Here is a 21,487-nt window from a genome sequence, read left to right on the forward strand (position 1 = left end):
GGTCAATGCGCCAAACCAGCACGTGCTGAGCCTGTCCAAACACTTTCCACCTGCATGGCTGCGTATGCCTCGCAACACTGAAGGATGACAGCTGGTCCGCTTTACTCTCCCAAGAGCCACTCGTCAACATTCTTTGGAATTGGCCGGCGGGCGAGATGAAATTCGTGCGAGATGACCGCAGATGACGAAGATTCTAATGGATCTGTTCAAGACCTCGCCAACGGCAAGCTCGAGGGCTACAGGCATCTCCTCGCATCTGCAGAGCATACGCCAAATGGGAGTGCAGGCTCTCCGACCGGCTCAGTCAACAATGACACTCGACCCCCCTCGCTGAGGCAGTCCTCCCTCTCCCATCCTCGCCCCGATGGCACCCCCCGAACGACGAACCGAGTGCGGTTCGATATCGAAGAGCCCCCGAGTACGCAAGTCCCAGAAGAATGGGTTGACGACGAGGACTACCTCACTTCTCCCAGCCAGCACGCACCCCTTTTGACAGACATTACTCCCCCGGCTCAGTCTCCCTTTCTCTCCGAATCCTTCCAACCAGAGGACCATCTACCGGACGCAAGACCTAAGAGTGGGATGCGCAGTGCGTTTATGAACATGGCGAATTCAATCATTGGTGCCGGGATTATTGGTCAGCCATATGCTTTTCGACAAGCTGGCATGACCATGGGAATCATACTGCTGGTGGTTCTAACAGTCACCGTCGACTGGACAATCCGTCTGATCGTGATCAACAGCAAACTTTCAGGAGCCGACTCCTTTCAGGCCACCATGCAGCATTGCTTTGGGTCCAGTGGGCTGGTTGCCATTTCGGTCGCACAGTGGGCGTTTGCATTTGGCGGGATGATAGCGTTTTGTATCATTGTCGGCGATACTATTCCGCACGTTATCGAAGCATTGATCCCCGGACTGAGGGACGTCCCATTTCTATGGCTGCTGACCGACCGGAGAGCTGTCATTGTCCTTTTTATTCTGGGTATCAGCTGGCCATTGAGTCTGTACAGGGATATCGCAAAGGTGTGCATCTCTCAATGCAGGGACTGGGGGCAAAGCTAACGGCCGCAGCTCGCAAAGGCATCTACATTGGCGTTGATCAGCATGCTGATCATCATTGTGACAGTCGTCACTCAGGGAGCCATTGTCGATTCAGAACTACGGGGGAATCTGTCAGGCCTGCTCTTCATCAATGACGGATTCTTTCAGGCCGTTGGAGTCATTTCATTTGGTACGGTTCCTCTCTACATGTGATTGCCGAATACTAATCTGTCTAGCTTTCGTCTGCCACCATAATTCCCTGCTGATCTACGGTTCTCTCAAAACACCTACTTTAGACCGATTCTCGACCGTGACCCATTACAGCACCTTCATCTCCCTGATTGCCTGCCTTGTCATGGCTCTGGCAGGCTTCCTCACGTTCGGTGACAAGACCAAGGGCAACGTCCTGAACAATTTCCCGTCACAGGGTCATGTGGTGGTCCAGATCGCTCGATTGTGCTTTGGGCTCAACATGCTCACCACTCTTCCTCTTGAGTGTTTTGTCTGCAGAGAGGTCATGAACAACTACTGGTTCCCCGAAGAACCCTATCAGCCCAACCGGCATTTGATCTTCAGCAGCGCCCTGGTAGTCAGCGCCATGTCGATCAGCCTGATCACGTGCGACCTTGGAGCCGTTTTCGAGCTGATCGGAGCGACCAGTGCGTGTGCACTGGCATATATTTTACCGCCATTGTGTTATATCAAGCTCAGTACTAGAAGCTGGAAGACAATACCAGCAGTGGCATGTATTGTATTTGGATTTGCTGTTATGACTGTGAGTTTGGTGCTGGCTATGAAGAAGATTATCAAAAGTAAGTGGTCACTCGATACAGTCAACTTTCCCACCACTGACATGGCTTCCTCAGACGAAGGCGAGCCCCATCAATGCTAGATCGATAGATATGAGGAAGACAGGCATAATTTCTGAGCCAAGTTCCACCTACCCTGTCCCATGCAAACACTAGAATGAGTAATTTGCCGGATCCTTTCCTTGCACTCACCACAGCCGAAATGGGCACTCCTTTAAAATCCTTGGCGCAGTCTCGCATCTTCGATATCATCATGCCCCCGAAACGCAATAGAGTCTGGACCAGAATGCGAAGTCAAGACAGCAGTCGGCCCCGAGGCTGATGTAGATGCGATGTTCGATACTACTGTCGAAAAGGGGGTCATGGCTATGGAGCGCTGTACTCGGTCATGTACATTTGCAGGTGGCCTTGGACCTTCATGTCGCCAAGCGTACCAAGAGCATAGACATGGGACCCCTTTGGTTGTCGCTAGCAGTCGACGACGAGGGGACTCGCGCCGGACTCTCCTTGGTATCAATTTCCCCAAGTACATGCCCCTGAGGATCTTTTACAATGTGAATTGGCATCGTGAATTTCGTGAAATTGGATGGTGAACGCCTTCGTGACGATCAGAGTGTATATAGGTCCGCTATAGGGGGAAGAATTGTTCTCGTGAACACTGAATACAGAGCTGGACAGCGGATGAGGCTTTGTTCAGTGATCCAAAAGTAGAGGACTGAGCCTCAGGGGAGCACTGACAAGGCTTCGACTAAAATGGCGCCCGAGTTAATTGTAGATAGCCTTATCCTCTTCTCTCCGAGGCGCAGAGAGAATCCAACAAAAGGAGGAATGGGAACAAAATGATCGTCGTCGCTTATTTAACATGGCTTAAAGTCGCGCTTTAAAGTACCACGAGAGAGAAACCTTGAGCAACGCGTCTCAGATGCGACCAATGTTCGTGTATCTAGACGCACGCCAACCGCGGCCTTCCGAAATGATATGCATATTATTCGCGCTACACATTTGCCCAGATTACCGATCGGATGCGTCGCATAGTGAACGATGGTTTGAGCTTCGTCGATATCCGCTTCCAGGCTAATTACGTACCAGCATTAATCGCTTATCCGACACGCCGAGCAGGTTGGAGACGAGGTAATTCTCCGTACAGATCGGTAGGCACGTCGGTTGAAACCAAAGCGCCTTCATCTCATGTGCCGGGGGTGTGCTGGTATGTGACATGCTCGGCGGCCTTTTCCATGTGGCCAGAGCGAGGAGAAGGAGCTTGGATGGGGAACTGGAGTGTTTGAGGGCCTGGTCGATATGACGACGAAGGAAGCAGACAGCCACTTGGTGCCACAGTGCCACCCACAGCCTTGTTCAGGAGTCGGATACTCGATGACGCTAACTCTTTAAGGGGCTAAGTGGACATCTAGCCTTGCGGCACCGGGCCAATCATGTTGCGAATCTCACTCCCTCCCTCCGCTTCTCACGCCCCACCCGCCTCCTGTATTTCTTCGCACATCGTGCGACACTCTATTCGACCCTCCTGTTCAACCAACCAAGCTTCCTGGGTCGGTCATCGTCTTTTGTTTCATACTGGATCTGCGCTCTGTTTTTCTCGTCTGGGGGCAAATGTCTGGGTTGGCCTGCTTAATTCGCAACCTTCCGATGACCCTACAATTTCCTGGCACCACTGCCATGCGACACCCTCAAAATGGCAACTCCGCTCGCCGCCATCATTTACATGCTTTATTCCTGCTCTTCAGTACATGTTTTTGTTCTTCTCTTGCTTCTTGTGTTCTCATCAACTCACCGTCACTCCTTTGAGCATTGCTTCAGACGTCCTAGAGACGTCAAGACACTCTTTTTTCGGTTCGATACCCCCCGTCACTCCTTTCCCCAAACTACATTCATTTTGTACCACCAAAGCGGGTTGATCTCGACGTAGACGAAGACCGTTCCAACCCCAGGCAGAAGAAGTTTTGACAACTTTGCACGGCACCGAGACGCGACAAAGACGACAAAGAATCTTGACGAGAAATAACGACTGAGATCCAAAAGCTCCCCAAAATGCATTTCCAGACTCTGTCACTTATGGTGGCGTGCTTGACGTTGGCGCAAGCACAGGCCCAGCCTGACGGGTTTCCTTTACGACTACCTAAACGTCTACTATCGAGGGATGACACGGGCTTGTTGGGGGCGTTGCTAGGCTGGTCAGACTGGTCCGAGGCGGAGGCGTCGGCACCGACCACGTCCAACGCCATTGAAACCACGGCCACCAGCCCGTTGACAGCAGCAACCAGTCCACTAACAACTACAACCCACGCCACTGTCGAAGAGATCCCTACAAGCAGCACCACCACCACCACCACCACCACCACCTCATTGATTGGTCTGATCGATCCGGCATTAACCTCAACCACGGTATCATCCACAACGACTCCAGTGGTGTCTTCCTCGACAACCACAAGTACATCCATCAGCCCATTTATCAACATCGTCACAACCTCGTCCTCTACGACCAGCCCGTTGATGTCGACTTCAACGACTACGACGATGACTCCGCTTGTTGATCCCGTCACGACATCGTCGTCAACCACGACGTCAGAGACAAGTTCGACCACCACTTCTGTTAGCCCGATTATTGAGGTTGTGACGACTTCGTCATCCACCACGACTTCGCTAACATCCTCTTCGACATCTACATCCATCAGCCCATTTATTGACGTCGTCACGACTTCGTCCTCGACGCTGGACCCAACCACGTCTTCCTCAACAACTTCTTCAACAACGACATCTGTCAGCCCGGTTATTGATCCTGTTTCGACTTCGACTTCGACCTCGACCTCGACCACCACATCCATTGACGCAGTTGTGGAAGTCATCACCCCCACTACTACTTCTACCACCAGCACTGAATCATTGGCGGACCAGACAACGTCAACGTCGGACAGCACCGGCCTCACCGTGGCTGCGGCGACGGTTGATGCCACGTCCAGCGACAGCTCACCTGTAGCTGCAGAAACCACGAACTCGCCAATAGCCTGGTCGGAGTGGGCAGAATGGACGGTGTCAACTACTACCGTTTCATCTGGCGAAGAAGTTGCTGTGAGCACCACTGTCGAGGACACCACCTTTACCTTGACCATGGGCGCGGGAGAGTCGGCATCCGTGATCACGACCACGATGCACCTGACCAGGACGTTGACTCTGACGAGCACCATCTACGCCACCATCACTCGACCTTCCGGCAGCCCGGGCCCAGCTCCAGCCCCAGCTCCCGCTCCAGCTAGCCAGCAGGGATCCGGCGACAATAAGGAGGTCGCCGCGGCTACCACAGACGCCCCTGCAGGCAGCGAAGCCACAACCACCATCACTCTGCAATCCACCGTCACCGAGACGGTCACGATGGTCCCCGTCGAGACAGGCGCCGGCCACGGAGGTCCTTGCAGCATCGAATATGTCACCGTCACCGAGGTGTCGCAAAGCACCGTCACCGTCACGGCGACACCGAGCGAGGAGAAGCCCGTCGCGGCTGAAGTCACCGTGACGTCGCCGGCGCCCGTGGCCGCGTTTGAGGTGTCCAGTTCGTCGACGAGCTCGACCCCCAGCACCACCAGTACCACCACCACCACCTCGGCATTGTTTGGGTTTGGGAACGGCACCGACACACGGATTGCCCGGGCAAGCTCCGGGTTCGTGACCATGTCCAAGTATGTTGCTCCAACGGGCTTGAAGCCATGAGGTGCTCGCACACGAGGATCCTGCGGGAGTGAGGAGTCGTGCACGGAGATTGGAGAGGGAGAAAGAGACCAACTGCGGGCCATTAGTTGACCAGAGGGGGAGGGGCGGCGCTGGAGATATACCCACGGAGAGAGAGAGACAGAGCTATGTATTTGCTTTCCTGTACAAAAACCCACCTTTTTGTCAGCATTTGTTTTTCCTGGAGAAGGACTTCGCTCGGAGATGGAAAAGATGTTTAGAGAGACGTATTTCAACGCTGTTACAGTACTCCACGACGTGAACCAGCTTCGCCAGATGTTTTTTTTTTTTGGTCAGTCTCGCCATGACAATTGAAATGAACTATCAATCAATATCACCTTTTTTTGGTTTTGTATTTTTATCTGTACATAGCTAGCTATAGGTACCTAGGTACTCGTGTATCTTAATGATAAGTGGTCGCAAACTGCACGATGACGATGACTGTGTATGTGATGTGGTTTGCCAGTCGTTTTGCCTCTCATGCTCCCTATCGATTCCACGCCTCTTTTGCCGACGAGGCTTTTGGATCGATCGGCCTTTTCCAAGTTTTCGGCACTGCGAACCCCACACGGTGTTGGATATGTACCTTTCTTCGCGAGCTTGTATGGCACTTGGCTTTCAGTCAGCTGGGATGGATTGGTGGATGGGTGGATGCATGACCTGGGCCCCGTCGTATCCGTTGGTGCCGTGCAGTAACCAGTGGCTCGCTCGCAAAGCGGCCGGGGCTCTTTACCTATTAGTGGGCTACCTAGGTGCCTAGGGATAACCTGGTAATCTGGTAGGGGTTCCCTCCCCGCCACCAACCGCCACCCTTTTGCCCCGCATTGGTGATGCAGCCCCCAAAACAGCGTCACCAGCGTCACCACCACGTGAGAGACGTAGCTCCTGCTTGCACCCTTTACCTCCCTCGCTACATCGCAACGCATCGCGGGCTCAAGCTATGACGCACAGTGATGTCGTCAGATCTTCCCAGCAAGATGGATCGTCCCCAAGGCACTGCACCTACTGTCACGTCGCTATCGTCGAACACCAGGACCCTTAAGGGGAGGGGGGGCTCAACCGTAAAGTTCATATATTGTCCGTGATCCTCCCCTCCCTTCCCTGGATACCTTTCTCGTCATAGAGAATCTACCTGCAATCAAGTCACACCCACGACGAAAGACAGAGTTGTTTTGTATAGCCTCCCACCGCACACATCACCCTGAGCTCGAGGTAAGAGAAGTCGGCCCACGATGGAAGCTGCAAAGAACGCCATCAACCACGTTCTGGGGTATAACAAGGAAGAGGTGAGTTCACCACCCTTCTCCCACTGACAGGACCTAACTGACAACCATGTAGTCCTCAGACGACCAAACTCACCACACTCAGTATGAGAGGACTCCTGCACCATATCGTTGCGACCCGGACAGCTGACTCTTGTTCTCTAGCCATCATCTCCCCGGTCATCACAAGAATGATGAGCCCACCAGTAACGACACGGGTTCAGCCGCAACCGACACGCCCTCCAAGCCCGTCTCGGCAGGAAACAGCGGCAGCAATGACCAACAAGGCACCTCCCAGGACCTCGACCGCGTCCAATCCCCCAAACAGGGCCCTGACCCGGCCCTCGTCGGCGAACCCAACCCCACCGACAAGCTGTCCGGCACCGCCGCCCCTGGCAGCCACAGTGCCGTGTTCGGGTTGACCCCGGACGGCAAGAAGGTCAGTGACACCTCTCACGGCAGTTCGGCCCCCAAGCCTGCACACAGCAGCGAGACCGCCGTGGGCGGAGGGAAGAAAGAAGCAGGCGGCGATACCAGTTCTCGGGCCACAGCCAGTGGCGAGGTGGGCGAGCAGATGCACAAGGCTGGGGCAGATCAGGGTGCCAAGGGTCTGCAGAGGACGGACCCTGCGCCGGAACCTGCTGGTGGTGACGGTAAGCCGGGAGCAGGTGTCACGGGGCTGCAACAGGGCAGCGGCAAGGTTGAGCCTGGGAACTAGGAGGAAGAAAATGCCATGTCCTTTTATCACTGCATTTGGGTTTTTTGGGTTTGACATGGGGGTGTGAGAAGACATATGATCAGCAATATGCCTGGACATGATTCTGGGCCATTCAAAGAGAATATAAGAAAGAGGCGACTTGATATATCTCTGTCCCAAGATTTCATCCTTTGATGTGGAGCGGCCAAGTTCAAGTGTTGGGTGCACCTGAGGACACACTTGCACTTTCTTCCTATGACTGCTCTTTCTTGCTTGAGAGATGATGGCTTTGCACTTGGACCATGTTCCGAAGTTCACTTTCTTTGACAGCTTTTCCGCATCAGCGTGGGTAGTTTCAGCTTTTCCTCTGGTGTCTCTACGGCGAATGCTTGGTGATCCTTCTTGCTTCGGTTGATGGGGTCTTCTCTGGCTATGCGAGGTGGTCCCGCTCTTCAGTCAACGTTCGCTCCCTATCCCTTGGGTCAGCAACATCCTTTCACAAATGTCAGCGAGGCTTCCACCTACTCGGGACAGCAAGGCTGGGTGTCGTCTATGCTCCCCACCCGTACCACGTACGGTATGGCGGGCTCTGCGGAACCATGAGGGCGTCAGCTTGGTCCCCACGGCGGTGGGCTGGGCAACATACTCGCAACCTTGACATGCGCGATTCGAAAGTTCTGCCAGATGGTCGCGAGGCCAATCACGGTTGCGGTGAGTCCGAATACGATGGTCCAAACGAGTTCGGCTGCCATTCTAGCGACACAACACGGACGGTTCTCTCTTTCTTTTCTGGGATGAGTTTCGAGGCTGACGATGGGGAGTGTGATCTGGGGGACAGAAATTGAACCGGAGGCAGAGGGCCATGTCGACACACTCTTATAGACTCACATTGTGGCCTGTATTCCGGCAAGAGCAGTAGCGGCAGTCGTAGAGATTTGCCTGACGCCCATACCCATACCCATACGTGCTTTGTTGTCAGAAGGAAAGATTTGGCCATGCGAAATGTATAGATTTCCAGTTCGCCATGAACCTCTAAGGTAGAAGTAATCGACTTCGATGGGCTGAATGTGGTTGAGACCAATAACGGGCAAGTATACAAATTTCGGGACGCGCACTGAAGCCTCACCAGCCTTTCGGCCCTAGAAACCGGCTCCAACTGTCTTCCAATTCGTTCACCTGCGAGGTACCCAGCGCAATGCAAACCGTGCAGTAGTTGATTAATTTGCGTCACTACCGTCTCGCCTACGCCTCACTTTTTTCGTCCAATCAGACTTTTGCCCATTCTCCAAAGTCACCAATGTCCACCGGGGAGTTCAAAGTAGAAACGCCGCTCTGGGTTTGTGCGCTGCAACCGCTCTGAGGGATGTACTTCCTTAAGCTTCCAAACGGCCTCTACTCGTTACACCTCGCAGCTACATGCAGCTCCAGAGCCTTCCCACTTGTTCCCTTCACACTTGTCCCTCTCGCAACCAATCGTTGGTCGTCCTAGGAGGCCACATCCAGACTAAGTGTGCCGCTGCCGGCCGCAGATTCCAGGCATCACTGCTCGTTGTTTCCATCTCTGACCTTCTACAGCCAAATTCGTGCAGAGGCAGTGGAAACTAGACGCATCGATAAAGGGCCACACGCCGAATTTGGGCCAACATGCTGGGCTGGGATTCTGCGATTTCTGCACTATGCATCGGAGGCAAAATTTCCATTCGCCGGAGCCATGGAACGTCCTGGTTGCCCCCCCCTCATTCAGCCATGCAACATGGAGAATCTAGGAATTGAACTCCCCTCGTCGTCTGGCCGAAGTTATCATGAAAAAATCATCAGCCTCCAAACCGTGAGCCGATGGACTATCCTCCGGCGGTTGGACTGAGCTGGGATTGGCTGGTGATTTCTGGAAGGAGGCAGCTCCAGGAACGCTGGGCTACTCGGTAGACAAGAAAGCGAGGGCAAGAGAGAAAGATTTTTAAAGCACGGTGAATTGGTCTTTCTTTCTTACGGACAGGGCTGGTAAAAGCACTTCCACGCAGCTCTCTGCAGCCGGGGAGGGGGCGACTTCGAGGCCTTTTCTTTCACGACTTTTCCCAGTCACCTTTCTTCCCCCTCTAGATACAGACCCCGGTGTCTAATCCACTCTCCTACCCGATGCCCTACCAGCCCTTTGACTTCATCCCAGTCCCCATCCTTCATTGCGTTCCGTATCTTGGTACTGCTCACGCCCTCGGTCTCGCCGGAGTCATCCACCACCAGCTCGACCTTCTCCGCCCACTCCCGCTTGAGACCGTCCTTCTCCAACGACCCGTTCTTGATGCCCTCCAGGTACGCCTCTTGGCCGGCGATCGTCGTCAGGTCTGGGGCTTCGGAGCTAGCGCTGAGACTCGAGTCTGGCTGAGTCTTTTGCGCGTCCTTGAGGTTCTGTGAGGGACTGTTTGCGTCGACGCGTATCGTCGCCCGCAGGCGATGTCTTCGTAGGAAAGGCTCCAGGGCGGACAGCGGCGGGTGGCTGTTGGGATAGTACTTTGGGGTGAAGATCCGGAGTAGGGTGTCGAAGCCCGTGAGGTGGATCTGTTCGACCACCCCGTCTTCTCGCTCTCCTAGTTCGGAGGGAGTCGATGGAGGAACATACCCTGGAGGGCGGTAGAGGCCGCTCGCGTCGATCGCGGTGGCCTTGTCGACGAAATAGGGCTCCTTCGTAACGCCAATGTCGATGATCGGGGCCGGCGTCTCAGGTGTCGTAGACTCGGATGTAAATCCAGACCGTAGATCCTCGGCGGCCAAAGTCATCATGACAAGGCGATCCTCAAAGTCGGCCGGCTTGGGCTTCTTATCCGCATTCACGGTGGCCAGTAAAAACAGGACCCTCGGAGTTGGGTCTCTAGGTGCGGGGCTCGCATCTTGGGATCTCAACGCCGTCTTGACCAGACTTGAATGCGCCTTTGAAGGCGGGTTGAAACTCGAGTCGAGGAGGTAGAGCGTCTTGGTGACTATCGGGTTTGACGGTGTCGGGGCCGTGGGAGGGGGTGGAATCGAATGTAAGACCCGGAATGATGACGACGAAGAAGCAAAGTCCTTCAGTGCTTGGGAGAATTGGGTTCTGAGTCGCTGGAGGGCCTGCATGTCTAGGTCTGGCGGGGACATGATATAGTCTCCTGTCGTAGTATGTGTATCTCCAGCTCCCGGTGACGGAGGAATTTTTATGCTGGCTCAGCTGGCTTCTGAAGAAAGGTGCCCCTGATAAGCGCGGACCCTACCCAAGCTTCACGATAGTCATATATCCTTCTTCGAGTCCTTGACCTTTTCGTCTGGAACGGAGACTGGTGCCGGAACGTTGACAATCAACCGATTGATAACGTGTTAACGGTCTGAGAAGTCGGAACAGTCCACAGTGACGCCATTGGGTTGGGTTTCCAGCCTCGTCGGGACAAGGCTCGCCGCGAGCCTGCACCTCCGGCCGGTGCCGAGCATCACGTGGAGATACGGATCGGCTTGGCGGCTTGGCGGTTTCACCCAATTCAGCCGCAGTCGACGCCCAGCCCCTTTAACCAGCGCATCTGTCCTTCCACCACCATCGAGGACGTGCTCACCTGGCTAGTTTCTCATGCTTGTCGCATGCCGGTTATGCAAGTCTCTGAATTCCAAGCTCAAGCTCATCCCCAGGTTGCGCTCAATCGCAGTGTCGCGGCCAATGCCCTCGGAAGAGGTACGAACAGGGAATCCCTAGGTACCTATTGAACGCCGTGCTGTTGCCCGCGTCTTCGAGCGACCATTTGGATTTATCAGCACTGCCCCGAGCCGCATGTTCTGTGCTACCCCAGCCTGCAGCAGTCACGGTCTAGAGCGCAGCTAATCTACACAAAGATCCAAGGCTTCTGGATGCCTGGTGAATTGGTCCAAGCAACAGTCCAATGACGAGGGCGGGATCCGCCAAACCGGTGTAGCGCATCCACTTCTTGGGTCCGGCAGGTGGCTAGTCAGGATCCTGGCCAGCCGACCACGAGTCACCCTTCTAGAAGAAGACGCCATATCTGCTACTCCTCTTTGATTGCAAGCGTGCACGCTCGTCGCAAGGCACACACGCTGGCGTTCCCTGGGCGTCTAACGGCGGACAGCCTCCACCAAATCAAGGATCCGGTAGGGAGAAAGAGGGCTTATCCCACACTATGGTCGGCGCCATGGCCTGGGAGGTCTGGCTCAGCCTGACGAGACGAAACCGCGGCCAACGCCTCACTTTGGCACTCTTGTCTACCTAGTCTACTCGTATTGGCACGCGCCGTTCCCAGTTTGTTGTGAGCGGGTTCCTCTATAACACAGATATCTCCCCATCCTTATTCGTCTCCCTACTCCTTTCTGCCTGACGGTATTTACTTGCCTGTTCTACTTGCCTTGCATGCTACGTCCTCGTCTACAGTTGCACAAAGTCATCTTCGATACTTTACAGTGACAGCAGCCCCCCGATAAGATTGGTCTGGGGCTGTGCGTCCCGCGCATTCGGGCCACCGAGGCCTTCTGTAAACATGGCGCCGCACGCTCCGAATGGCGTCGAAATGACCAACCTGCGATCTCGCAGCCCGTCGCTGGACGGCGACGAACCGCCGCAGGCGAGGCCGGTTGCACACGCGCCTCTGCTTGGGACCTATGATGTGTTCAGTTTAATCGTCAACAAGATGATTGGCACCGGCATCTATACCAACGTGTCTACCGTGCTAGTACTCACCGGCGACAAGGGTCTTACGATGACGCTGTGGGCGATAGGTTCAATCTACACCTTGATCAGGTGAGTAACTCGTGCAAGGCTGAGAAACAATAACCAAGACACAAACGCTGACTCGTGAGCAGTATGTTGATTTACTTAGAATGCTCTACTGTCATGCCCTATAATGGCGGGGAACTTGTATACGTAAGTGGAACTCTCGAATATGCTCTAAACAACTAGTACTTTGGGTCCTGGCTAACCAAGGAGTCTGCAGCTCGATGAACTGACGTCCGGCCGAGGGCGCTCATGGATCAGACGGTTCCTGGGAGACGGCCTGTATGCATACGTGCAGTATGCGTTCTTATTCGTCGCGTTCTTCAATTCTGCCACGAACTGCCTGCAGATCGGGCGCCTGCTGCTGTTCGCGAGAAATCCACAGGAGGATCCGGATCGCGATTTCCTCCGGGTGATTGCATTTCTGGTCCTCCTCATCCTGTGTCTTTTGCAGTACTTCTCCCCTCAGTCGGGTCGAGTGCTCAACCAAATTCTGGCCGCCGTCAAGATCTTTTTGCTGCTGGTTGTGCTCTGTGCTGGCTGGCACGCTATACAGGTCGAGACGTACCAAGGAGCAGGTTTCCAAGAATGTGGCCCGCCTGAGGCAACCATGTCGAAGATCCAAGTGGCGAAAGCATTTCTGCTGGTGATATTCTCCTACGAAGGATGGGAGAATGCGACGTTTGTCGCTGGCGAGATTGACCCTCAGAGCCCTGTGACGCTGCGCAAAGGGTTCATTTTTGCAGTCACGGTCGTCAGCATCTTGTACATTGCGTTGGTGGCGACCTTTCTCAAGGCTATCCCATTTGTTCCTGTCGCGATCAACTACACCCCGATGCTATTCGGCAACAACGAGGCGGCATACAAGGCATGGTCGGTTTTCATTGCCATTTCCTCTTTCGGAAGCCTCAACTCGATCATCTACACATTCTCGCGCATCAAGCAGAGCATAGGTTCAGGCAATATCCTCCCGTGGTCGGATTTCTGGAAGAGCGACTCCCCGGCTGGGGGCCATGTGGAAGCGTTGGACCAGTATCTCGCGCCCAGAGGAGGTCTCGTCCTCCACGGGATCATGACGACGGTCCTGATTGGGGCGTCGGCATCAATCAAAACCGTCCTGGAATCAGTCAGTATGCCCGGGTTGCTCCAGACTTATGCACACTGCATCATCCTGACCGTCATGGGCTTTGCCGTTCTCCGACTTCCGTCGAGGACACGGCACCTCGAAGAAGTCAGCAGCAGAGACCATAACAGTGACACAGGGGTGGATGCGCAGGGAGAAGGCAACGGGTGGGAATGGGATCTGAGGCTGAGGAACTGGAGGGGTTGGTGGCGATTTGTGCCCGCATTCTTCTGCGTTTTGTACGGACTGGCGAATCTGTGGGTGATTATCCTCAGCGTCATACCTCCCTACCGCGACCAAGACGGATTCCCCACCGAAGGCACCTGGACCAACTCGACGGACGGCAGGACCTTGACCTGCACAGACTCGGGCTCCAGCGTGAACCTGACGTTTCCCTACCCTGTGGCTCTCGACGAGGAGGATGCGCTGCAAGGCTGGGTCCTCCCCGCCACGACTTTCGGGGTCATGCTCCTGGCCACGTGCTACTATCTGGCGGTCTTTGGCTCGAGCCAACAACTGCAGGCGTTCTGGCAGTGGTGCCTGACTCAGTACGCCGGCGTGCGCCCGACCATCAGCAAGTGGGAAGGGTACGACTGGCGGCTGGAACAGGTGCGACGGTTTGGCAGGCGGCGCGACATTGCGTTCGACAGGAGCGACGAGGACGCGCAGGTGGGCATCCTGTACTGGCTCGGAGGCGGGTCGAGCCTGTTTGTGAACAACAGCGGGAGCCACCCGGTGGAACGGTGGCACGATTTCCGGCACGGATGGGGGGATGCCTGGCACGAGTTCAAGAAGCGATATTTGAGACGGAGGAGGCGGAGTAGTAGTGATGACTGAGAGAGCGCGGAAGACAGAACAGAGGGTGGTTGTATGACTAGAGATAGGCAGCACTGTTCCAGAGAATGATTAATGCCATTGATTTATCCACTTGGCCTTATCACATGCCTTTACTAGATACTCTCATCTAAGCAACCGTCAGGTTATTCTGCCCGTCGAGTCCTGAGGTCGGTCAGGAGATCGAGGCTCTACTTTACACAATCAATCCATCAGTCACCCACCCACCCATAAGTTAGTCGCAGAAGGCGTCGAGAATGGATGTGGTACTCCCTACACACGCCCCGGTGCTGAGCCTCACACTAGCCTCCTTCCCCCTCCTACTGCGCCCTGTTCTGGCGTCGATAGTTCAGTGAGGCTAGTTGCAGCCGGCGGCACGACCCAGCAACCCAGCGACCAGCGTGCGAACCTGGCGCCTCGCCTAACCCAGCCCCCAACTCAGCAAAGTGAGGCCCAAGCGGCCACGCTCCCAAGGCCACGCGACCAGAGACACCAGTGATGGCGCCTGTGGGGGGTCTTCGGGGTGTGTTGGCCATCTCCAGAACCCCCATCTCGCCCCTGGGAGTCATCTATCCGCCTTTATGCACATATTAAAAGGTGAGGGTGTACGGAGTACAAGTACGGGCTGGGATCGAGGAGCGGACAGGACGACCACTTCCAACGGGACACCAGACCAGACCATCTACCCAGCATATGCCACTGTTCCCGATCTCTACATATCTTATCTTGATTTCCACGTGTCCATCTATTCAATCCCCCGATAATCCTCAGGCGCAACTACAAACAAGCAACACCCTATAGCGATCCAACCGGAACAGTCCAACCCTCTCTCCCTGCCCTGCCCTGCACTGCAGGAGGCCTCACGCCCACGCCCACGCAGATGCTCACACTCATACGAGTACTCATGCACCGCTGAGCCAAGCCGCGCCGCGCCGTACCAATCCCAAAAGACAAAGAAGAAGGAATGGATCAAGTCAGCCTGGTCAAGTACAACATCAGCGCGTCCGCGCTGGTGACGTACCTGGACGGCCTCTTCGGACGAAACAAATACCGCTGGAAAGTGAGTTTTTCCATTTTACCACCCCCTTCATCCTTATCGGTGCATCGCGGGGACCCTTGTTCTCTTCTTCTATGACTTTTTACGACTGACACGCTCGCTGCTCTGCCCGGCCAGCCGATCAAGGTCGGCGCGAGCACCATGTACGAAGTCACCGCGGCGAGGAAGTTGTCGGTCACGGAGCACGGGGAGATCAAGCAGCGCTCGGGGGTCACGCTTGTGGATGCTTGGTAGAGAGACAGAACGAGGAATCTCTGGGGCGCTGGGAAAGCGGGAGGGGTTTGGGAGGATTTGTACCTACTACTACTACTGCACTATTGTGAACGAGGAGGGGGAGGGGCGCTTTTGCATACCTGGGCGGGCGGGATAATGGGAATGGAACTTGATTCATGGTAAGGGTAAAGGAGAAGGAGGGATGGTTCCTGCGCCTCGAGGGAATCTACATAGCTACAGGATAACCAATTCTCGACTCTCCGGATCTCGGGCCCTCTCCCTTCCCCTATATGTAACCATTTAGGCGACAACCCCCATCGTTACCAGGCCCCGTTTTATCAGCAGGGTCGAGTGGTCGGTAGTAGGAAGCAATAATGCGGGACACTGCGGCGGGTCGACCTAGAAGTCTGTTAATCAAGGGACGGTGTCAACGAGGTCCTCACTCCTCGTCAATACTTCGTGGTAATAGTGAGGCGCAAGCTCTTGAGCACTCCAGAGAGGGAACACTGGCTGCAGCCTTCTCACATTCAGCCAGTCATTGATAGCTCACAATACCCATACATCGACATGTACCAGTCCAATGCCCAGACACCAGCAGAGCCTTGCACGTGCTATGCATCACAAACTAATCGGTATTAGACCCGATGGAATTCAGCCTTGCCGTCTGCCCCGTCCACAGCCCTCTTTTCCAATTCCATGGCGCCAGCCTGACGTCCAGCCGCCTGCTTTGTCCTCCATGACTTCTGATTTATTTCCGCATTGTATCTCGCTGCAGCGTGTCTCTCTGTGCATGATAGATCCTGGAGCTCCTCGCAATTTCGCCATCATCTCCCCCCTTCGCCGATCATTTGTAACCGAAAACCATGGACGAGAAACCACTACCTTGGCCCGAAGCGGATTCTTCCATCCCCGGCGCGTTCGGTGCTTCGGTCGAGGAAACCCAGAGGGCCTTTGACGACGCAGCCCCGCGGATCTTCTCCCCAGCCGGCACCGGGCCTTTTCGTGTGCAGGTGGGAGAAGTCGACGACACAGGTACGTAAACGAGAGCCGGAAGGCGAGGCCCGATCCGACCTTTCGTCTGCGGATACATGCATGCATACAGCGACTGACGACCCGTTCGTCCCAGCAGGGCTCAGAACCTGCGTGCTCGAGAACGACCGCGCCGTCACGGAATACCTCAATGTGAGTCCCCGCCCGTGTCGGTGTTGTGATTGGTGGTTGGGGCGATGCTCGGGAAACTGGCTTCAGACATGCACAGAGAAGAGAACTGACAAGCGATGTGAAAAAGGCTTCACGCGAGATCGAAAAGAGCCGCGACTCGTTAACCGGAGCGGTGCCGTCGCCCAAATCCACCTTCTTGTACGTCCCATTGATCTCTTGCCGACCACTTCCTCGCTTGCTACCCGCTGGACGTGGACCCAGCACTGGGGGAAAGGTGGCGATTTATTCTAACCTGGTTTGATGACAGTCTCCTGAATCCTACGTTCGGCTGGGGCCGCCTGATGCTGTCGGAAACGAGCATGCGTTCGATCTTGCGACATCTGCACGTCTTTCCCGCCTTTCTTAAGCACTTGACCGCGTTCGGCGAGAGAGAGTTTGCCCGCGACGAGGGCTTCGCGGCGTATGACATCAAGGAGCACTTGGACGGGCTTCAGGGACGCCAGAGTTTAGGTACCCAGCCGCCTGAAGACCCGCGAGGGAAAATACTATGTCAAATGCTGATTCTATTTTGTGGGGAACGCTAGAAACTTGCTTTCTGTGGAAATACATGCAGCGCGACGACGGAAATGCCCAACACCCATGGACCATCCGCCAGGCCCTCGTCTACCAGAACTTCTCGTGCATGACGCGGACGAGCACAAATATACTCATCAGGGCGCCTCCCCAGGTCACCAACCGCCTGAAGCACAACTTCAGCACCGGCCCAGAGTCTCGAGATTCAGTGGTGGCGGATTGGCTCGGGGTGCAAAAGGTCTGGATGTCGTGCGGGACAGAGGACTGGCGCCAGGCTCTGAACTATTATGACGAGCAGATCACCAAGCTGGTGAGTTTCCCACGCTCCTGCAGGGTCTGTGTAGCGTCTGATGAACGGCCGTTAGTTCGACGTCCTCGTCATGTTCTCGATCGAGACGGAGACGGCCGGCGATTCCAAGAAGGTCCAGCAATGCATAAGTTCGATGAAGGAACTCACGCACCTCGTCGACCAGCTGTTGAGGATGTCGCATGTGCTGGGCCTGAACTCCAAAATCATATACTGCATGATGAACGCCGCACGCAGGTATGAGAGCGCAGAGCGTCGTGACGCCTTTCTTGCTTTCGCCGAAACCGTGCAGCTTGAGTACGACTTCCTCCAACAGCTGGCGGGGTCGTTGTTGGCTCGCGGGAACAACTTGTCCCGTCAGGTTGGTTGACACTGAGTCGCGTCTTGTCTGGACTCATCGCTGATGGTTAGAAGTTGCGAGACATCATTGCTTTCCGAAACTCCGAACTCAACAACAGGATAGCAACCGCGACAAGCACTAGCACCGGGGCGGTGGTTGAACTAACATCAAAGAGCTCCCACGAAGCTCGGATAGTGAAGGTGCTCACGATCGTGGCCCTGATATATGTGCCTGCCTCATTCGCAGCGGTATGACTGCTCCATTTGTCGGGTGTTCACCTCGCTAACTCGGGGCCAGGACTTTCTGCAGATGGGCTACGTTTCGGTGGACGAGGACAGAAACTTCCACATTGTGGCAAGCATGGACGTGTGGCTGTGGGTCATCATAGCCTTCCCACTGATCCTGCTCGCACTCTCGGTCCTTCTTATCTGCGAGGTCTTAGGGAGGAGGAAGGTCGGCAAGGCAGTGTGTCCGGACACACCGGTGTTCACCAACATCGTCTGATCATTATTGTGTGGACAGGTCGACAGGCAATCTAACTCTTGCTCGTAGAACTGCGGCTTCGGTTAGAGATGCGTCTTGGCCCAACGTTTGGATCGCTCCAGGATATCATCTCCCCGCCATCGCGGGCTTCTTGGATGAGCGCTGCAATGTCTGAAACCACTGTAGATCTTCAGTCAGCTTAGGAACAATCATACCGATATGGTGGCGTCTCACCTTCTTCGTGCCTGGTCTCAAGCTTCACTTCCCAAGTGTTATTGTCCCGCTGCCTGTAAGCATCCCCCAAGGGATAATGTGCCGATCCGATCGGTAGCTGTAGATGACGGTTATCCGCGCTCTCGAGCTTCTCCGCATGCGTAAAGAACTTCTCCCTCGAGAGGCCGCGGAAGGTGATGACGGTGGTAGCGCCTCGGCGTTCAACTTCAACTTTACCCAGGCGAGATCTGAGCGGAATTTGCAAGACCGCTGCAGGATTTTGGAAGAAGATCATAAGCCTGAGCCCGACATCACGCTGAGGTCCGGTTCTCCCATCGAGGTAAGTGAGTCGCCGACCTTTCCATTTTTGAATCGAACTCGCCTCGATGCCGTCTCGAATCTTCGACAATTCTCTGGGGAAGTCACGCCTAGCCGAGACAGTGACAGGGTGTCTCAGACTGTAACATTGCCGCATTTCATCATTAGAGCCGCCGCCGATGATTCCGAAGGATCGAGGGGTATACTGGGTAACGGTTGCGTGAAAGTCAAGCAACCCGTTCTCAAAGTACAAATCCGTCTCGAACCAGTCAGCGCCCGACCTCAAGATTCGACAATGGCCACGATTTCCACCGTCGAGGAGCGCTGAATGTAATAATCGAACTTCCCCCTCAGGTAGCCGTTTCGAAAGGACATCTTGCTTGGAGGGGGTTTTGAACCATATCTTCATCCAAAAACCACCCTTTTGGTGAAACAGCCTCAACCTGCATGGGAGTTCCGCATTCTGAGGGGAATCTGACGCCACAATCCGGACTCCTTCCAGCGACACGAACGAGGTGCCGTTCGTGTCCATTGCAACCTCGACATAGCCTGGAGGAATATCTCGAAGGTCGTCATTGTTTGCCGCCAGAAGCACACCGCTGGGGTCGTTCCTCGCAGCCAGATAATCGTTCACTAGCACGGTAAGGCGCTCCGCGACTTCGCCAGACGTAGGTCGGTCTGATGGATTGATTTTTAGCATTTGCGTCATTGTCGTAACAAGCTCTTCCATGTATGTGTGTAAAGCTGTTGATTCAACAGTCAAGCTATAAGCCAAAATCTTGTCAAGTTGTGCCGCCACTGCTGGATTGAGGTCTGGCCCAACCATCCCGTCGACATGATATGGGGCAACTTCGCTTCCGGGGGAATGCATTCTGCGATCCTCGTCGAACCTTATCACTGCATCGACTTTACCAAGACATACATAGGTGTATAACTGGACCATGATACAAGCTAGAGACCAGATGTCATACTTGAAGAGATCACGAAAGTCAGGACGTTCGTTGGAGGTATTACTGGCGTAGCCCACATGACGAGATTCGACGAGATGGCGAGAAGGCATTGATTCAGGGGGAGCGTATTCTGGATCTCCTCCACGATAGTCATCTCCTCCGTATTGCTGCATGCCAATGCGAACGACTTTGATGAGTGCTTGGCCAAAGTCAGTGATCTTAAAGGTCCCGTCCCACGTAATGAGAACATTCCTTGGTTTGAGGTCGAAGTGAAATCCGACGATCTCCCTGTCATTATCCAACGTCATTTGCGGATGGTGGATCGTGCGTAGGCCTTGAGCCATACCTCTGATGCCGGAACTGATCCAATCATCAGGAAACTGCCTGTGCGTATAGTTGGGCGGGTGTCGGCCGTGATACAGCAAATCATGGAGGTTCATCTCCACGTAAGGGAAGAGTAGGTTGATCTCGTCCCCAAACGTGTAGAAAGCAATCAAATCTATCAGATTTTCTTTGCCTTCTTTCTGTCGACGGATCACATCGAGAAAGTCTCGCTCCATCTGAACAGAGTTTTCGAGTGTTTGCCCTCTTGTCCCTTGAATCATTTTTCGCGCGATGAAGAACTACGCCACGTTAGTTTTGGGGGTCTGTGATCCAAACGCACGGACAGTCAAATGGACTCACTTTTTGATCCGCTGAAGGTGATACGGGTTGTGCTCCGGCGTAGTCCTTGATCAGCTCTTTGACGTCGTCGCCAAGGTACTCCGGGTGCACTTCTACCTTCGAGACCGTTCCAAATGATCCGCTCCCGTGTGGATCCTCGCTCAAAAACGGTAGACGAGTACCCGATGGGTAGTTTCGCTCAGGGTGATCCAGCGAAATGCACTCCGGTTTGAACATGGCTTTCGCATGTCGGATTCTCTCCTTGACATCCTCGGCTATATCCTCTTTACCGTCAATGGCGTCAATGCCTTCGTCAGAGAGTAAAGTCTTGTATAACCGGTAAAGTTGAGATATCTGATCTGTATAGAGAAGGACTGCAACGACAATCTTTGGCTCGTCTCTTGGACGCATAATTGCGTCGATGACGTTGGTCCTTTGGCCGCCACTGTAACCCTCTTTCGGGATAGGCTTTTCAAACACACAGCTACGACATGTGCAGTCTGTCAATTCGCGTAGCATGTCTCTGGTCACAAGCTCAAGAATCCCTGAGCGAGGGAAAAACAGCTTTGGTTCCAGTTCGGTCAGCTTTCGTAGTGGCAAAGGCCGAGGATCGCTCCCGCGAGGATCATGGACGACAGGAGGTTCGGCCTTGAGATACAATTTGTAAAGCCATTTTTGACACGCGTTATCGAACTCATGGTCTTCCCTGCCTTGACCTTGACGCAAGGAACGGAGTATATCCATTGCGAACGCCGCGGATTGCGTGTCTGGTCAAGACAGGCAAGGCTGAAAAGGGAACTCTCATGCGGCAAGGCAGACCCACCCGACCGGGGTGGTAACCGTGCTCAATTGCTAATCTGTGTTCTGGTCGATGTACGCATTGGCTTCCGTAATTTAGTGGAATTCGATTTGGAAGCGGAGGACTCTCACAAGCAAGGCCGATAGTAGAATTGAACAAAGGTTA

At 54.5% G+C, this 21,487-nt stretch overlaps 8 protein-coding genes across 9 annotated transcripts; 6 read left to right on the forward strand and 2 right to left on the reverse strand.

The window, feature by feature from the left end:
• The first annotated feature begins 56 nt into the window (after positions 1-56).
• On the forward strand, positions 57-2,519 carry PV07_03042 (uncharacterized protein). The gene is made up of 4 exons (XM_016389704.1): positions 57-1,023; positions 1,072-1,231; positions 1,278-1,853; positions 1,908-2,519. The coding sequence occupies exons 1-4, from the start codon at positions 172-174 to the stop codon at positions 1,931-1,933; spliced, it is 1,614 nt and encodes a 537-aa protein (XP_016251606.1). The 5' UTR covers positions 57-171; the 3' UTR covers positions 1,934-2,519.
• An 855-nt stretch (positions 2,520-3,374) lies between these two features.
• PV07_03043 (uncharacterized protein) lies at positions 3,375-5,890 on the forward strand. The gene has a single exon (XM_016389705.1). It carries the CDS (start codon positions 3,900-3,902, stop codon positions 5,571-5,573), a length of 1,674 nt encoding a protein of 557 aa, XP_016251607.1. The 5' UTR covers positions 3,375-3,899; the 3' UTR covers positions 5,574-5,890.
• Positions 5,891-6,501: 611 nt separating this feature from the next.
• On the forward strand, positions 6,502-7,803 carry PV07_03044 (uncharacterized protein). The gene is made up of 3 exons (XM_016389706.1): positions 6,502-6,877; positions 6,930-6,958; positions 7,019-7,803. Exons 1-3 carry the CDS (start codon positions 6,824-6,826, stop codon positions 7,569-7,571), a joined length of 636 nt encoding a protein of 211 aa, XP_016251608.1. The 5' UTR covers positions 6,502-6,823; the 3' UTR covers positions 7,572-7,803.
• A 1,701-nt stretch (positions 7,804-9,504) lies between these two features.
• On the reverse strand, positions 9,505-10,986 carry PV07_03045 (uncharacterized protein). The gene has a single exon (XM_016389707.1). It carries the CDS (start codon positions 10,677-10,679, stop codon positions 9,630-9,632), a length of 1,050 nt encoding a protein of 349 aa, XP_016251609.1. The 5' UTR covers positions 10,680-10,986; the 3' UTR covers positions 9,505-9,629.
• Positions 10,987-11,817: 831 nt separating this feature from the next.
• On the forward strand, positions 11,818-14,366 carry PV07_03046 (uncharacterized protein). Its single transcript, XM_016389708.1, has 3 exons — positions 11,818-12,315; positions 12,378-12,438; positions 12,509-14,366. The coding sequence occupies exons 1-3, from the start codon at positions 12,056-12,058 to the stop codon at positions 14,246-14,248; spliced, it is 2,061 nt and encodes a 686-aa protein (XP_016251610.1). The 5' UTR covers positions 11,818-12,055; the 3' UTR covers positions 14,249-14,366.
• Positions 14,367-14,460: 94 nt separating this feature from the next.
• On the forward strand, positions 14,461-15,786 carry PV07_03047 (uncharacterized protein). The gene is made up of 2 exons (XM_016389709.1): positions 14,461-15,305; positions 15,420-15,786. Exons 1-2 carry the CDS (start codon positions 15,210-15,212, stop codon positions 15,534-15,536), a joined length of 213 nt encoding a protein of 70 aa, XP_016251611.1. The 5' UTR covers positions 14,461-15,209; the 3' UTR covers positions 15,537-15,786.
• A 434-nt stretch (positions 15,787-16,220) lies between these two features.
• PV07_03048 lies at positions 16,221-18,607 on the forward strand. 2 transcript variants are annotated; one of them, XM_016389710.1, is made up of 8 exons: positions 16,221-16,547; positions 16,645-16,697; positions 16,804-16,874; positions 16,984-17,186; positions 17,261-17,559; positions 17,615-17,917; positions 17,971-18,144; positions 18,194-18,607. In XM_016389710.1, the coding sequence occupies exons 1-8, from the start codon at positions 16,379-16,381 to the stop codon at positions 18,398-18,400; spliced, it is 1,479 nt and encodes a 492-aa protein (XP_016251612.1). In that variant the 5' UTR covers positions 16,221-16,378; the 3' UTR covers positions 18,401-18,607. The 2 variants fall into 2 exon arrangements, with proteins under 2 accessions (XP_016251612.1, XP_016251613.1); XM_016389711.1 differs by having other exon boundaries at positions 17,971-18,607.
• On the reverse strand, positions 17,435-21,456 carry PV07_03049 (uncharacterized protein). The gene is made up of 3 exons (XM_016389712.1): positions 20,545-21,456; positions 18,614-20,483; positions 17,435-18,559 (listed from the first exon to the last, which is right to left on the reverse strand). The coding sequence occupies exons 1-3, from the start codon at positions 21,265-21,267 to the stop codon at positions 18,432-18,434; spliced, it is 2,721 nt and encodes a 906-aa protein (XP_016251614.1). The 5' UTR covers positions 21,268-21,456; the 3' UTR covers positions 17,435-18,431.
• Positions 21,457-21,487: the final 31 nt, after the last annotated feature.

This window comes from Cladophialophora immunda (assembly GCF_000835495.1).
Source record: "Cladophialophora immunda strain CBS 83496 unplaced genomic scaffold supercont1.2, whole genome shotgun sequence".
NCBI lineage: Eukaryota > Fungi > Ascomycota > Eurotiomycetes > Chaetothyriales > Herpotrichiellaceae > Cladophialophora > Cladophialophora immunda.